Genomic DNA, 18,250 nt, shown 5'->3' on the forward strand with positions numbered 1-18,250 from the left:
AGGGCACACGGTAGATCGAGACTACAGAAGACACACTGAAGGTTGAGACCACAGAGGACACTAGGTCGAGACTACAGGAGACACTGTAGATCGACACTACAGAGGCCACACTGTGGGTCAAGAATTTGCGTCTTCTGATGAATGATGGTCAAGAGAGAGCAACAGACACTGTAGTCCCCATTCCTCAGCCATGACTGCTGGCTGTAGCTCTCTTCATCTGCTTACTAGGCATGTTCGTTAGCGTGTCAGTAATTAAGAGAAATAATTCAGGGTAAAGACTTCATAAACAGCGACCCCACCCAGCCGGCCGGCACACTACTACCATTTAATGAAGGCAGACCCAGTGTAGTGAGCAGGGAGGGTCGCCTTAACCCTGACACAGAACAAAACGAATTAAAGAAAATCATATATATATATATATATATATATATATATATATATATATATATATATATATATATATATATATATATATATATCAGGAATTCTTTATTCCAAAACAGTCCTTGTGTATTCTGCAGAACCGTTTTCCAAAGGCTCCTGCTTTTCAGGCCTACGCTTCTTCCAGTAGCAGGAGAATTTGGATTCCTTTGGAGTAAAAAGTTGTCTGCCTCTACTCTCGTCAACTAACGATAATGCAGCACTGCAGTACACTTCATGACCTGTGGTCCTTCCAGTGGACGTGGCCGGCTTACTTAGCGCTGCGAGAAGGATATACATCTATATATATATATATATATATATATATATATATATATATATATATATATATATATATATATATATACATGTAATATATATCAAAGAAATAGTCTTATCCGTCCTCATGTCCTGAGATGATCTTTAAATTAGGACAGATAGGTTAGATAAAAACTTCCAACTTCCTCATTAATACAAGACAGTAAAGTATTCTATGCGAATAAATAGCAGAATTACTGCTATAAGATTCAGCAAAGCTCTCTCCCACCCCCCTCCCCTCGTTAGCTCTAGACACACACACACGCACACACACACACACACACACACGGGAAATTACTCTCTGAGTATTGCACCTGTTTAATTCCGCATTGTGTTTAACCCCTGTTTCTTTGTTTAGCCGTAATGGGCGTAATAATCCATTAATATTACATCAAGCTGTACCATTATGTGTAATTACAGCAGCCAGTCCAACACATAACTACGACAAGTAAGGCAAGAACCAGGAAGACTGATTATGTGGACGATATTTACCATCAACACACACACACACACACACACACACACACACACACACACACACACACACACACACACACGCACGCATACACACACACGCACACACTCACGCACAGCCTTACCTTGATCTTGAGCCCTTTCATGATGAGCTAACTAGCTACCGTCAGCATGACCCCAGGTCTGTATATGTGTAGTGTCGCAGTTGTGTATTGTCTACCGAATGGCTGCCTTCTTTCAGTAATCCGTTCATTGCCATCATCTTTGATTTTCAAAAAATACGTACACACATATATACACACCCACACATATACCCGTACACACATGTACACACCCACACATATACATTCGCACACATACGCATCCACGTACATACACATACATACACACCCACAGATATACATACGCAGACATACACACCCACAGATATCCATACACACACATACACACCCACACATATGCATTCATACACTCACACAACCACCGGAACAAACATGAAAACGTCAGAGACACTTCCGCCTCCCATATTCAGAGAGCCAGAGGTGCGCCTCACCATGACACCATCCATAGCCATCCTCACCTGAGGGTCAAACGCCTCACTCTAAGACTCCCATAACAACGACACGAACTTCTCCTCCTCCCTCCTACTCCTCTATCTGAGGGCCCTTCACACCTAGAGTGGCCACGCAACTGGTGACTTTAAGTACCTGTCCCCCATCAGTGCGGCCGGGAGACGGTACCGCTAATCAGCTGAACAGAAAAAGCCAAACAGTAGTTGAGACAAGCAGTCATCAGGTCTGCCCACATCTTAGCGCCATCTCTCCACGGTAAGAAGATGAGAAATACAGTAGACAAGATGCGATCTTAGATGTAAGATAGTAAGAATTATGCATATTATTATCATTATCATTGTTGCTATTATCATCATCATCATTATTATTATTATTATCATTATTATTATTATTTTTCTTTCTTTCATACTATTCGCCATTTCCTGCATTAGCAAGGTAGCGTCAGGAACAGAGGACTGGGCCTTTGAGGGAATATCCTCACCTGGCCCCCTTATCTGTTCCTTCTTTTGGAAAATTAAAAAAAAAACGAGAGGGGAAGATTTCCAGCCACCCGCTCCCTCCCCTTTTAGTTGCCTTCTACAACATGCAGGGAATACATGGGAAGTATTCTTTCTCCCCTATCCCCAAGGATAACTATTATCATTATTATTATTGTTGTTATAAGTAGTAGTAGCAGTTAGTAGTAGTAGTGTTGTTACTGTCCATCATTTATGTAACTACAACTATTATAATTTTTTTCGTGATTATCATTAGTGTTGCTTTATTATTATCCTTATTATCATTATCATAAAAAGGAAATTAATAATGATAATAATAATGATATTATTATAATTATCATTACTACATCAATATTATTATTACTATTATTATTATTATTATTATTATTATTATTATTATTATTATTATCATCATCACTATCATTATTATTATACAAAGGAATCTAAATATGAACAGACCATTGAGTCCTTTCGATACTGTTTATTGTGGTGAAAGAGGTGAGGAATGCACACAAATTATTGTAGTAAGAGTAGACAGTTATAAAGATGTTTTAAAGACAAAAAAAAAACAAAAACTCCAAATTTTTCGTTACTAAGGAGGAAAAAATAAGACTTAAAGCGAAATGAAAAGTAAGTCTATTCTTAAACTTCTCTATGGTACTCCTCTCCACCACAGTTACTAGTAAATCATTGCATAAGTTCCTAATGTTTGAAGTATAAATACATACTTCGCATCACTCGAAGTAAACATGATTGTTCCCGGTTTCTGTGTGTGAAACAAGACGCGTCTCTCCTTAATTAACTTGTTAGATCGAGGTTTCTCAAAGCCTTTCATAAATCTGACTGTGTTAGGTCAGCTCTTATACTTATCTAAGCTCATGAATTGATTATCATGAGTCAACTATTGTTATTATTATTATCATTATCATTACAATTACTACTACTACTACTACTACTACTACTACTATTAAAATACTACTACTACTACTACGACTACTACTACTTTTATTACTACAATATCAGCTACATTCAGAATATATGGCTATTAATAGTAATCTTATGAGTATCAATTTTATCATTATCTTGTGCATTATCGAATTAATTCTTTAATCATCCTCACCAAGAACAATTTCGATATCTGCAAAAATGTCTATTATTATGATATTAACCTTTTGATGATATTATCTATTACGATTGTCACAATGATAATGAAAAAAGAGCATTGACAATTAAATGAGATAATAACAGGAATGATAATGATAAGATTGATTTACAAATGATTATGATAATGATAATGATATAATGATAATATACTAATGATGATAATTATCATTTCATCATCATCATTATTATCATTATTATACTGATAATAGTTATAAGAATGACAATAATAAGAATAATGATGATAATGAAAATGATAATGATGATGATAATAATAATGATAATAATGATAATAATAATATTAATGATAATGATAATAATGAAATAATGATAATAATAATAATAATAATAATAATAATAATAATAATAATAATAATAATGATATAATAGCTACTATAATGATAATAATAATAATGATAATAATAATAATAATAATAATGATAATAATAATAATAATAATAATAATAATAATGATAATAATAATAATAATAATAATAATAATGATAATAATAATAATGATAATAATATAATGATAGCTATTATAATAATAATACGAATGGTAAGGATGATGATAATAATAATGTTAACAATACTATAAAAGTCTTTGATAATCTTGATCTATCAAAATACTTAAAACTTGATTCGCCTCATTTCAGTCGTGGGCACACGTTTTACCTGGCAACAAGAATTATCAACATATGTAATAATTTACCAGAGTGGTTGAGAGCAGTACTGTAGATAAGTTTAAGAATAGAGTCGATAAATATTTCACTTCAAGTGCACGACTTACATCATTTACGCCTCCTTAGTCACATAGACAATTTACACATTATTCTTTTTGAACTATTTGTATACCTTTTAACTTTTACCTCACTCACCCTACAACAAACAATAATACTAGTGATGATAACGATAATGATAATGATGATGATAATAATAATAATAATAATAATAATAATAATAATAATAATAAAAATAATAATAATAATAATGATAATAATAAAATTACAATAATAATAATTATAATACTAATAATGGTAATAATAATAATAATAATAATAATAATAATGATAATAATAATAATAATAATAATAATAATAATAATAATAATAATAATAATGATAATAATAATAATGATAATAATAATAGTATGATAATACTAACGATGATGATGATATTATTATCATAATGATAAGATAATGATTATTATTATTATTATTATTATTATCATTATCATTATTATTATTATTATTATTATTATTATCATTATTATTATTATTATTAGAAGAAGAAGAAGAAGAAGAAGAAGAAGAAGAAGAAGAAAAGGAAGAACAAGAATAAGAATCGGAAGGAAGACGATAATGATAATAGTAATAATACTACTACTACTAATAATAATTATGATAATAATAATGATAATAATAATAATAATAATAATAATAATAATAATAACAATAATGATGATAATAATGATAGTAATTATCATTATCATTATTATAGTTATTATTATTATTATTATTATTATTATTATTATTATTATTATCATTATTATTATTATCATCATTATTGTATTATTACAAATATTATTTATATCATTATTATTATTATTACAAATAGAAACACCATCAACAACAGCCAAGAGATAAATGATAACAACAGCTGAGAATGATGTAGAGGTACCTGGGCTTAGCCTCACTACCTCCGGCACACATTTGTTCCTTTACTGCCTGGTTACTTCCCTAGTAAGACTGTATGGGACCCGGGGACACTTTCATGCAGGTGCTGGAGGAGTGCTCAATACCCTACACTCCTAGGACCTCATAACACAAGCAGTCTCATCATCTATTTCTCTTTGTCTCTTCCATCCACCTTTTTCTGTCTTCCTTTCTCTCATCTCCTTCGACTCGCCTCCCACTTCATTTCCCCCCCCCCCCCCACTTCTTCTGTATTTACCCCTTTCTGTTCTTATTCTCTTCATCTACACCCTTCTTTTTTTCTCCCTGTTTGTTTATTGCTTGTTATTATCATATTTCATCTTCGTAGTTTTGGTAATGGCTGTGATAACAGAGGTAAAAAATAAAAGCCTTAGGAAGCCGTACAAATTCAGCAAATATTTTTGTTTGTTCCTGACTGCGAAATACGTAGGCCAACGACGACACTTTAATAAATTTTCCCGAAATTAGTTAAACTCTTATTACATTTAAAGTTAAATTTATGCTCTCATTAAAATACTTTTCTTTTTCTAGTAAATATAAGGTTTTATGCCTTTGAACAACAAAAATATAAAAATGATCATCGAAATAATAATGATAATAATAATAATAATAATAATAATAATAATAATAATAATAATAATGACGAGATCAGTGATAATGATAATAATGATAATGATAATTATTCTAAAATTAATTGGAATAAACTTCATTTTCTCACAGTCATGCTAGCAGTTTACAAAGAACTTCAACATTTTGTGTCACGAATCATAAGCTTCATCATCTGAAGTGCTTTTCTTCAACATTCTTTGTTGAACTATTCCAACATGTCTGTTTCTCAAGCTGAAATTTCATCGCAGACGGTATATTGTTGTGGTTATACGAATGCTACTCTGAAATAGATGAAAATGGTATGACACATTTCAACTTCATTTTGGAAATATTATTCATTTTTCGACGACCATCTAATGTATATGTGTTTTGAAGTGATCTTTCGCACATTTCTCTCTATACTTTATCTTGATCTTCGTCACCTTTATCATCATACATTATCATAACCTTTCTCACCCTTCCCAGCATATATTACATGAGTCTTCCTCACCCCTTTCACTACATATGAACCATAAACTTCCATACCTCCCTCGTCAGAGACGCACCAAAATTCTTCCTCACCTTTCTCGTCATACATATGCGTACACCATCATCTTCCTCATTCCTCTCTCCACTCACCACGCGTGCACCATGGTCTTCCTCAGCTCAACCTCCTCACCATACCCTGATGACATCTCTGAATAACCAGACCGGGGATCCGTGACGCTTTCTCGTTAATCGGTTCACGAAATCAAATCTCCACACAACGAAGTTTGTTTTTACATCTAAACCCGCACCAACTCAGGTGTCTGGTTACCAGGCCATGTCTTGAAAACTTATCAAAAGTTGTGGTGTCCAGTTTCCTGTTAATCATAACGGAAGACCTAGCAGTGATGTGCAACGGTGGGAGACTCTGCAACGGTAAGAGACTAGATATTGCTCTCCCTCCCTGTTATCCTTCGTCTCTATGCAGCCTTTTCTCTCTAGTTTTTAGGAGATAAGTTTAATTTGGATGTCAGTATTCTTTTAAAGAAAAACTTAAATATAAAAGTATTTTACGCGGAAAGCTTAATGTTTATATTTCATAGGAAAAGCTTTAATTTGATTACTGTTCCATAGAGGCATCAGTAACAGCTTTACATTTTCCACTCATTTATCTTGGTTGTGATGTCAGATTTCGCAGCAGGTTGCTAAGAGGGTCACTAGAGACATATGTTCCAGGATTTGTCGAGAAAATTATGAAACATATGTCTCTGAAATGTTACCTAAGGTAAACTGGTAATCAAATCTATTCAGAGAAAAAATACAATTCAGGATATATATATATATATATATATATATATATATATATATATATATATATATATATATATATATATATATATTCGCATATACGCATCCACACACAGAAACAGAACCACCAACAATTACACAGGCGTTTGATAATGTGTGTATTTTTCTCAGTAAGGTGACATTAGAGCATTAAAGAATCCAGAAGACATAATAGCAGCCAAGGTAATGCCCGTCATCGAGGCAAGTTCTGCCACCCAAACATAACTCCACCACAAGGGATAATTTGAAACGTTTCCGTCTGGGGATAGTTGTCCCTCTCCGGAAGGTCCCTCAAACGTTTCCTCCCCAAGGTTGTTAACCAGATAGATTAATTGAAACCAGCACCACAGATACGTACATAAGAAAAGACCTGGTACATGCCTCACCTCATGTCCACGACTGATATTTTTTACGCCTTCTTAGTTACAGATAATGTTTAGAGGTATTTCTCCCCGCGTCCTGTGTGTGCTTTCGTGCTCATGCCACGGTCATTTCTGTGTTTCTGATCTCTTCCAGTATCAAATAGTCTCGTGAGGACTCAGTCATCTGTTGATGTTGGTATTCCTTTATATTCTGTGGATTCCAGTTACCTCTTCGTCTCTCATCCTCATGCTCCTCCTCCCGCTGCTGAATCCCTTCCAGTAACTTCCTCTTCCACCTCCTCCTCTTCCTTCTCCCAGTAATTTCTTTTCTTCTCTCCCTCCTCCTCTTCCTCCGCTTCCTTCTCCCAGTAATTTCTTTTCTTCTCTCCCTCCTCCTCTTCCTCCGCTTCCTTCTCCCAGTAATTTCTTTTCTTCTCTCCCTCCTCCTCCTCATCCTCTCAGTCACATCCCACCATAGACGTGTATGTTTCTAGGATATGTTAGCGTCAGCGACTGTTGACGAGCAATGGAAATTTCCTCAGTTCCTGGCGCTGAGACATACACATCAGTTCCCTGACGCCGTGACAGCCACGTCAGTTCCCTGGCGCTGGGACGTACGTACACGTCAGATCCCTGGCGCCGTGGCGGACACGTCAGTTCCCTGGCGCCTTGAAAGACACGTCACTTCCCTGGCGTCGTGATAGGCACGTTAATTACCTGGCGCCGTGACAAACACGTCAGTTCCCTGGCGCAGTGACAGACACATCAGTTTTCTGGCGCAGTGACAGACATGTCAGTTCCCTGGCGCAGTGACAGACACGTCAGTTCCCTGGCGTAGTGACAGACACGTCAGTTCCCTGGCACAGTGACAGACACGTCAGTTTCCTGGCGCAGTGACAGATACGTCAGTTCCCTGGCGCAGTGACAGACGCACCATTTCCCTGGCGCAGTGACAGACATGTCATTTCCCTAGCGCAGTGAGAGACACATCATTTCCGTGGCGCAGTGACAAACGCTAGTTCCCGGGCTTTGTGACAACTTCACAAGTCTGTCTTCAGCCAAACAAAACTAGAGTCCTTCCATCTAGCAACAGACAATACAGATATGCGTGATACTGGTGCCTCATATTTACCTTTCCTCGTTAGGATTTATAATCTATCTAAAGATGAAAGTCGAGTGATAGGAGATACTTTTTTTCCCCTTTAATTTACGCAGTAGCTCATAAACCATGTCTGACAATCCAAGTTCTTCCGAGGTGGATGAATGAACTAATTACTGATAAGAGAGGAATACCATAATAATCGACTGTACAGATACCATATAGAATAGTAAGAGCCTCAGAGGAGCCTGCAGATCAGCAGGACAGGATATCACAAGATTATGTTGGCAATTAAGAATTGACGACGAGAAACAGACTTTGATAAGAATGTAAAGGTTATCTTCTTGTACGCCTGCAGTGGTGCGACCTTAAAGGATGGCGATACGACCCGTGAACTCAACCCTTTGGTACGATGGTCTGACCTCTGACCTAATCTTAAGGGTCGAGGCAAAGGACAGGCCATTGCGCCCAGTGGTCGCACTGTTTGCTTTAAGGATCGTACCACGTGCTCAAGGGTCGTACCGTCGTGCTCAAAGCTCGCACCCTCGTGCTGTCGAACCAGGAGGTTAGGGTGTGCGGGAAGCCTCCAATTTGGTTTAGAGTGGAGGCCTCATCGACAGTGTCTCAACTTGGTCATTGTGTGTGTGTGTGTGTGTGTCAGAATGACGGCAAATGACACGCAAGACGTGACCATTTCCCCAGGCGAGAGAGCGTCCAATTACGTTGATATTTCGACCGGAAATCTCAGTAGTTTCGTATGTAATTGCTGGTAATTTAGTAATGTTTATTTTCCATTTCGTAAGCCGAGATGTGTATATGTAGATCTTTTCTTTTTTCCTATGTCTTTGTCCTTAAACATTAAATTCTCTCTGATACACAAATTCGAAAAAGGACTTACACAGATATCTTCAAAGTGTATACTAGGCCAGCCTGGAATATGTCGGTTACGGAGGCCTACGGGGTCGTTGCCCGCAGCAGGCTGACTAGACAAAGGAGCAACAAGACAGCTTGCTCGTGGAGGCATAAGACCTCCCAGAGCAGATGATATTACGAATGAATGACAAAGCGGAAATCTGAATTTCCATTCGCAAGTCTCCTTAAGCAGATTAATTAGCCACTTACATGTTACAGAGATACTACTAAGTCTTAGCTGTCATTACTGCATGTCGTATAATGTCGGAAAAACCTCTTTGGCTTCCATGTCATTAACAGATTTTGGCTTCATCATGTGAAGATGAAAATAAATAATGTAACAAAACCTGACACACTCCACTTCTATTACCATGATAAACAAAGAGAGTAGACAACTTAATCTTATAATGCTGGTGAGAGAGAGAGAGAGAGAGAGAGAGAGAGAGAGAGAGAGAGAGAGAGAGAGAGAGAGAGAGAGAGAGAGAGAGAGAGTCGGATGCGTTAATTTCATATACAATCCAACTGTTGTAAATCACTCTGTAAGAGAACTCCTCTGATACGATCGAACGGCGAGCTGAATTTAATCATCTCTTCGGCTCAGTACGACATGCATTTACGCAGAATCCATTCTGACGAGTCCTGCATATTTCTGTTTTACTCATGTTTGTTGTTGTTGTTGAGAAGGAGGTTTTGTAATCAGATACCTGAGTGTCCCCCTCGCCGCTGGTGCTGACGTTCAGCTCCAGATAAATGGCAGCAAAATTCTTGGATCTCGGAGGAGAAGTAATGGAAGTCAGGATACATCTCTGTTGTTCGGGATAACGAAAACTTTGACAGTATTAAAACCCTGCGATTACAAAGTCGAGAGCAAAGTTCGACGGCAACAAAAGAGGGGGGGAGTCATCTTGACTCACGCCGCTGCAACACAACATAACTCAGAAAATGAGATGTTCGCTCGGGGCACAAATTAAGCGAGGAATCTGGAAAGATATGCGTAAACAAGATGTAGATACAGCAGCATGAATGCCTATTGCTTCTCACTACACACTCAGGAATCTACTCTAAATGCCTTACAGTATATCTTAGGTTTCTCCTTTAATTAAACATGTCTTTTAACTCTTGAGACTGGTAGCAGAGTTACGGCATTTCGCTTACTCATGAACTTACGCACACATCGGCTCTTCTCGATGTCTTGACCAAATAGATATCATAAGATTATGAGGTCGTCTTACGCAACCATCAAACTCTGCAAGAGGAGGAGGCTATGGGACTAGTAAGGATTCCTCAACGTTGGATGTTACAAGCACGCTAAAGCACATTCGAGGAAACTTTTATGCACGTGCAGAAGCTAGAAAAGACACTTTGAATACACAGATATTTGACTGACTGATGCATAGAAAAGAAAACGTGTATGAAAATAGAACATGTGCAACGATATCGCTTACAGCGATACATCAAATTTCAAGAAACTGAGAAACTTCTTATATAGAACATAACGGCAATAACATGGACTGAAGATGATAGTGTGGTTCATGACACACACAACCTGCGTTGGCTGATGGGGCTCTTCTTTCCTCCCCTTTGCTTATACTTTAACACAGGCGCCCCTGGAGATCACCCAGTCTCGTCCCCTTTGAGCACGACGGTACGACCCTTGGGTATGATGGCGTGACTTTTAACCATGGTACCTGCATGCTCAAGGATTCGCACCGTCGTTCTCACGTATCAGTGTTGTCAAGTTTATCCTTCAGTTGAAGGCGGCCAGGGATTATTCTTACTACTGCCATCTTCGATTTTTAACTGGCTATGTTTTCTACATTTTGTCTTACCTCTCTCACGGCAGTGAGAGGTTACATCTACTGACATATTAATGGATATTCCAGTACTTCTGGTATGTGCAATTTGATATATTCCTCTTATCTACGTCCGAACTGTACATACATTATATCACCAGTATCACTTGCTTTAATGAGTATTAGCACACAAGAGTATTCCATGAATGATACGTAACTGATATCAGACTTACTCGGCGTCCAACGTATGATCTGTGTTGATAGGGTAGATGCTTTGGTGTAGTAAATCAGAAGGGAGGTCTTCCGGCATATTCATGCCTAATCCCATGTTTGCCGCGTCATTAAAGGCCATAGTGAGTCACTTGTTTTCTTTGAGATTTAATTGTCTCATTATATGATTATATATATATGTATTCTCGGAGAGAGAATTTTCTCTACTGAACGTATATCATTTTCAGAAGCCTACCGTACAGAATTGTTGATATCTGCCTGTGGATATTTGGTATCCATAAGAGACAGACTACCATTCTAATCATGATATGAGAGGCAAGTGATGATGTGAAGATGTATAAACAGACATCGATTACACATAATAGCAAGAGGAGTGAAGGAGCCAGTACAGGTCCCTTGGGAAGAACCTTTGAGAACATAGTTGTTGTATTTTGCCTTGTTATATCTATTATACTCTAGGATCTGTTGTTGGGAAACTAAAGACTCACTGATTGGCTTACCAGTTACTTCCTTTGTGAGCGTTTTGTGTGCTACGATACTGTTGGACACATCTGTCCAAATACTTTCGCAGCGTCTGTGTAAACTAGATCAACATCTTTTTAATCATCTCAAGTTTCTAAAATGTTCAGGCACTTGAGGACACAAGTATCTTGTTCGCTTAAGATATTGTTGCTCCGGTTGGTGTAAATCGTTTGGTTCTACGTATGTTAAGAATGATGATCATACTAACAACGATAATGATAAAAATGATTAGAATGCGAATGATTGATAATGGTAACGGTAATGATATAATGATGATGATGATAATAATAATAATAATAATAATAATAATAATGATAATAATTATAGTAATAATATTGATAATGAAAAATAATGATAAAGATGATAATATAATAATGATATAATAATGATAATAATAATAATAATAATAATAATAATAATAATGATAATAATAATAACAATAATAATAATGATATAACAGTAATAATCCTTTCTTGGCCTCTTAGTGAAGTGAGGCTGTTATCAAGTTTCAGACTCTCTAGAAACGGCAACGGAATTAAGACTCTTTTGCAGAGAAAGTCCGTGTTAGTTGATGATCATCCTTCCTGAGGCTCCACGCGACTGATCTCGGTGAGGAATTCATGGAGTTCGGACCAGTGATGGAGGACTTTGACTAAGAGACACTGACGATGCAGATCTTACAAGAGTTCTGTTCAGAAGTTACTCTGGTGGAATTCATCTCGCGAGTGTATTCACCGAAGAGAATTTTCTATTTTATACGCTAGGGAGCCTCCCGATCTGTTTGTCAACTTGATCAGGGGCATAATTTTGTCAATAATCAATTCATCTTCTGAGAACTCACAATCATGACGTCATTCCGTGAGAGTAATCATGTTATCTAAACAGGAAAGGTTATAGTGTATTCAGACGTACGAGCGTAATAACAGCACACGTCTGTGTTTCATAATCATTTTATATTTACGATAGCTATCTCCCACGATATTCAAAGTACATGAAAATTCTACTCTTATGCGTGCCATGACTGCCATGAGGAAAACTTTAACTGCCATCAGTGTCAAGATACATTAGTCGTAAGTACATACACATAATCTGAACCTGATATAAGAAATAGACGTCTAATAGCTAAAACTATAATTTCTTTCCTCTCCGCCACTCTCAGGAACTCTCCTCGTTAAACATGGGAGCAAATCTTCCTCAACACATTTATGTCGTACCCACACAACAATGGGCCACATCTTCATGTCTATGTTTTTAGTTAAATGTCCCATAGCACTTGGACAGACAAATTGTCCTCAAGGAGTTAGAGCGCATCAGAACCAGTGAGGTAGTAGCCCTTCTGAAGTTCCAGATCATTTATGCTTTCAAAAATCTCCTTAATCGTATTCACAACTACTGCGAAATTTTCACCTTCACTGTTTAATTAGATTTACAGGGCCTGGTGACCTTACGTCCAAGCATTTTCAGTGCCTGTGAAATTTACATCAACACGTATACTAGAGGCAAATTCCCTGCTTAGATTTATTCCACTGAAATAGGTTTATTCTTTGGCCTTGAAATCTAAGCACCTTCATGCTAAAACCTGTGCCTGAATAGTACTTCATTCATCTCGATGATTTCTCTTTTCTTTTCTTATCTTTCAACACCGCAAAGAAAAATGTAAATGTTCAAGTCTTGATCAAGGTCTTCCAACGGTCGCGAGTTGACAGACCAGCCTCCCTGAAGCGTAACTCTCTGATCATTTACTGATATTTTTCGTGGTGGTTTGGGGGAGGCCAACATAAAAGTCCTCCCCAACTTTGGGTCCCCGCGGAGCCCCATCTCTCCACGAGTCTCCAGGGCGTCCTCAACACCCCTTCAGCCCGTCACAACACGGGGCAGTCATCGTAACTCGACCGTCACTCAGCCGTCACCCCCCCGGCAAGCATTACCAGGGGTGGTGGCGACAGAGGTAACTAATGCTCCCCCCAACTCACGATATGTGAAAACTGCTTGAAGTGCAGACGCTTTGCTGGTCGTGAAAAATATAATAACAAAAGGGTGTCCTTCATAACACCATATACTCTGCTCTGATGCACCGGGAGCTATAAGGAGCCATCATGTTCAGTGATCCATTAAATACACCACAGTTTTGTTGCGTCTTGCTTACACGTGATGCCGTACTTCATCTGACTGAGGTTACACCGCGAGTGAATAGTTACCGTCGACGAGGTTGGAACATCTTCAGTTGAAAAAAAGGGAGTACAATTTTCTCCTCTCCAAAGGAGTCCATTTTTTTCATTGTTTCTAATTGCAGAGTATCCTCGAAGTTACAGGAACCTCATCAAAAAGGGTCCAGGGGTTAAACATATACTGTTTTCATTAAATCATATATATATATATATATATATATATATATATATATATATATATATATATATATATATATATATATATATATATAAAGCGAATACATTTTCAAATAATTCAGAAGCAATAAATTAAGGTCCAGGAGGTAAGGAAGGCTTGTACGTAATTCAGTCATCAGGCGAAAGGTTACACGTACCCTTGTCCTCATTTGTCCTCCACTGTAGTAGGTTTATGACTGCAGGTAAGCACGAGGCAATGCTCCGTAACTCCCTGGTAGTGTATGGTGCAGTGACGGCCCTTCTGGCGCTCCGGCGTCTAATTGTTTTTCTTCGAAAAGTGACAAACGCATTCTCGAGATTTCGCCAGCTAGTAATTCCTCACTGCCACTTATGTAAAGGGCTGGTCATTAAAACGATTATCTGTCGTCTCATATCACAGTTCTGGCATTTAAACATAGAATAGGCAAAGCGTTTCAAGCCGTAATAACATTACCTCAACCTAAGATCGAAGCGAGGTGAAGCAGATTACAGGTGAACTGGAGGTAAGGAGTAGGTTCACTCCACCCACCCCCTCCTCCCTCCTCCTACAGCAGTAAGTCTCGCACCTTACAGCAGGTGGCAGCGACGCCCCAGCACGAGCCCTTGATGGGCAATATTTTAAGGCTACAGTGATAAAACCTAGATTAGATAAACAACGAGGTTCATCCCAGGTCTGCAGGCTATATGTGGATTTTAATGTCACTCATCATCTCGGCACTGAGACTGAATTTATTCATTTCTTTAATCACACTGCAAATGTTATATGTAAAGAATCCTAGTTTGCAGACACTTGTATAATCGCATACTCACATACTGTGGAAAACCAGTGATATGAGTTTTTTTATGGATACTATGTGCAGTTTTTCTTTGCTGCAAATACCAGCGTAAGTTCATGTTCATTCAAAGAAATTATCATTAAAATAAGAGCCAATTTTTTGGGACTTCCAAGTTAGTAAGCCCTGTCTATTATTGATCAAGGACGTGTGTGATAATGGTGTCAGTCCTCAGGGTAGATGTGAATGTGAAAGTAATGTTGTAGCAGAGGTTCTGATCCACTCCCAGTGCTTCAGGATATAACATCACATTAACATGAACCACGTTTCCTTGCTACCAGCAACACTCAGCGCTCGCCATATCGCTGTATTTAACACAGGTGTCATGGACAGTGAAAATGTCATCAAAGATTGGTCGTCATTATGAAATCAGTTGGCCTGTGTTTTTGGTATTATTTGTTGGCTAGACCCTTACCATTGAGTCCTGACAATGTGTAAAGGACAGTTCGTTAAGCCATAACAACACGGCCTTCTACAGTCACTGAACTAAACATGTGGCTCGAGATTTACATGCTTCGGAGACCTACTGTTGGGAAACAAACGAGACTCGTCAACGTTAGGGTGATGAGGGATGCCAGAGGATGCACAAGAAAACAGCAGCTCATTGATAGTGAAGATAATAACTCCTAAGGTGAGGGCTGGCTGTGTCCAATACATTATATCATCTTATTAATGGGCGTGGATTAACCCTTGTCATCCGTAAAGTTAAAAGGTATCGAACATGATGAGGAGAATTCAGATACAGAAAGACTCCACTGGGATGTGGTGTGAGGGAATATCTTCTCGTTACTTGTGAATGATGTGGGTGACGAGGAACCTCTTGTCTAAATACGAGCAAAGCCTATAGGTCATCAGAATGTCAGAGCAAGAATCTGACGAGTGCCTGTATTAGGAAGAAAATGCTGGTGAGGAATGTGAGACGTAGACTGTGACCTTGCTAACTAGACGGGCAGCAGCGGACACAGGCGCCGCAGGCTGTGTGAACTGTGTTGCAAGTGTGAGCAATTATCCCCCGTCAGGCAAGGTCGACCCATGAACCTCTTGTGACACCCGAGGAAATGACCTCCCGTGGCCTAATCATCACTGTTGAGGCAGGCATCCCATGCGGCTGTATTCGTTGGGGTTCAAGTACAAAAACACCGCCAACCTTCATGTAACCCTCTCGAGAATTTGTTGATAGATCAAACGTTAACGGCCACACCAACGGAGTCATCAGTGACCAAGGTGGTATAACTTCACCACACTGTGTGTCTGGGTACCAACGTCATGATACTGAAAGCTTGACAGACTTACCCGTCTTTCTGTTCGGCAGCTCGATCCCGTTGTCGGCGGTTCTTGAACCAGTTGGAGACCTGGGTGGTGGTGAGTCCCGTGGCTTCGGCCAGCTCTCGTTTCTCTCTCGGTGACGGATACGGATTATGGGCGTACCACTCCCGCAGGACGTTCCGCGACTTCTCCTTGAAGCAATAAGAGGTCTCCTCGCCGTCCCAGATGGTGCGCGGGAGGGGGAACTTGCGCCGCACGCGGTACTTGCCTACGGCGCCAAGCGGTCGTCCGCGGAGCTTCTCCGCTTCTATATAATGCGCCTTGAGCCATAACTGCTGTAATTTGCTGTGGTTCTGTATTGAGAAATTGTGCGACTCCAAAATTCGATAAAGGTCCTTGAAATTGCCGCGGTGAAAGGCCACGAGAGCCTTGGCTTTGAGGACGGACTCGTTCTTGTGTAAGTGTTCGCAGGCAGGCAGTGACCACAGGAACCTGCCCAGCCTCTCGATGTTCCCACTTTGTTGAAGGACTTCGCACACGCAGGCAACCTGCTCCTGCGTGAAGCCGAAGGAGGGGAGCATTGCAGCGGGCGGGGAGAGTGAGGATTGCGGCGGCAGTGCCGGTGGGCCCAGGTGTGGGGCCCCTGGATGTCCACCCGCCTCGCTCATAGACCCCACTATCATAATATAATCCGCCACGGTACTAATGTTTACAACACCCACTATGCCCACCCCAGCAGACCGAGCAGATTTGTCGTGGTCACTACACAGCCAGTCAGCCGCACGGCACACCGCGTCGCACGTCTTAACCACACCAGGGGATCACCCAAACTATACTACAAGGCAAACCTCAGCTCACGTTTCCATCCTTCGATACTGCAGGGGCCGGATCAGGTTTTTCCCCGCCTACCAACACGAGGCGCCAATTCTCATTGGTTAACTTTAAGTACTTATCCTGGGCGCAGCCAACTGGGGCGGAGCGAGGCGGGGCTTACAGTTGAGTCCTTTCTCACGCGGCCAATGATAGCTCCCATTCTGGTAGAGGGGTGGGTCGCGTTAACATAAGAAGATGGATGATATAGTGCACACTGTCGGTATTCCTAATCATCACACTTATTCATTAAACGATAAATAGACTGAGGGAAACATTTGTCAGGACGCACACAGACACCTCACCTTCTCCCGTGAATCAGTTCCTCCCCTAACAGACACCCCACCCCCTTGACCATTCCCAACTCCACACCCCACCTAGTCCAAGCATTACCATTTGATTGTCGTCCCCTCACCATGGGCTGAAGGACCATCATCCGTCAGTCGTAGCCCACGATCATAACATCTTATCCATATTCAGTTCTCGGGAGGTGCTGGAACGAATCGATGAAATACTCGCGCGTTCAGTATTCACTCTAGGGCCACGATATTCAATTAGCCAGATGAAAACAAAGGCCCTCCCATTAACGCTTGCTCCCCACGCCAAATGTATTGTGAAAACGCTGAAAAATGGCTTCAATATATCTCCCTCTGATGCAGGGTCGTAACGAGCCGGCCTCACGAACCAGCCGTCAGGGGTAACGGCCCTCACACCACTTTACGGGGGCGCCTTCCTGAAAAGTCTGAAATTAATGCCCGGCTGATTTGCTGGTGGTTACTTGCGATTTGTTGTATGCGTTGGTTCTCTTCTACTCTCTGTATGACTCGAGCTGTAAAACCTTAGGATCACAGGCAAAGTTGAAATAGGAACTTGTCTTTTATGGCATGTTTATGTTTTCAAT

At 39.5% G+C, this 18,250-nt stretch overlaps 1 protein-coding gene across 1 annotated transcript in view; it reads right to left on the minus strand.

The window, feature by feature from the left end:
- LOC139752050 (homeobox protein six1b-like) overlaps positions 1 to 17,367 on the minus strand; it is a 176,568-nt gene extending 159,201 nt beyond the window's left edge. The window contains exon 1 of the mRNA XM_071667870.1: positions 16,507 to 17,367. Coding sequence (XP_071523971.1) covers positions 16,507 to 17,162 — 656 coding nt within the window. The 5' untranslated portion in view covers positions 17,163 to 17,367. The remainder of the gene's footprint in view (positions 1 to 16,506) is intronic.
- Positions 17,368 to 18,250: the final 883 nt, after the last annotated feature.

This window comes from Panulirus ornatus, chromosome 12, assembly GCF_036320965.1.
Source record: "Panulirus ornatus isolate Po-2019 chromosome 12, ASM3632096v1, whole genome shotgun sequence".
In the NCBI taxonomy this organism is placed as follows: Eukaryota; Metazoa; Arthropoda; class Malacostraca; order Decapoda; family Palinuridae; genus Panulirus; species Panulirus ornatus.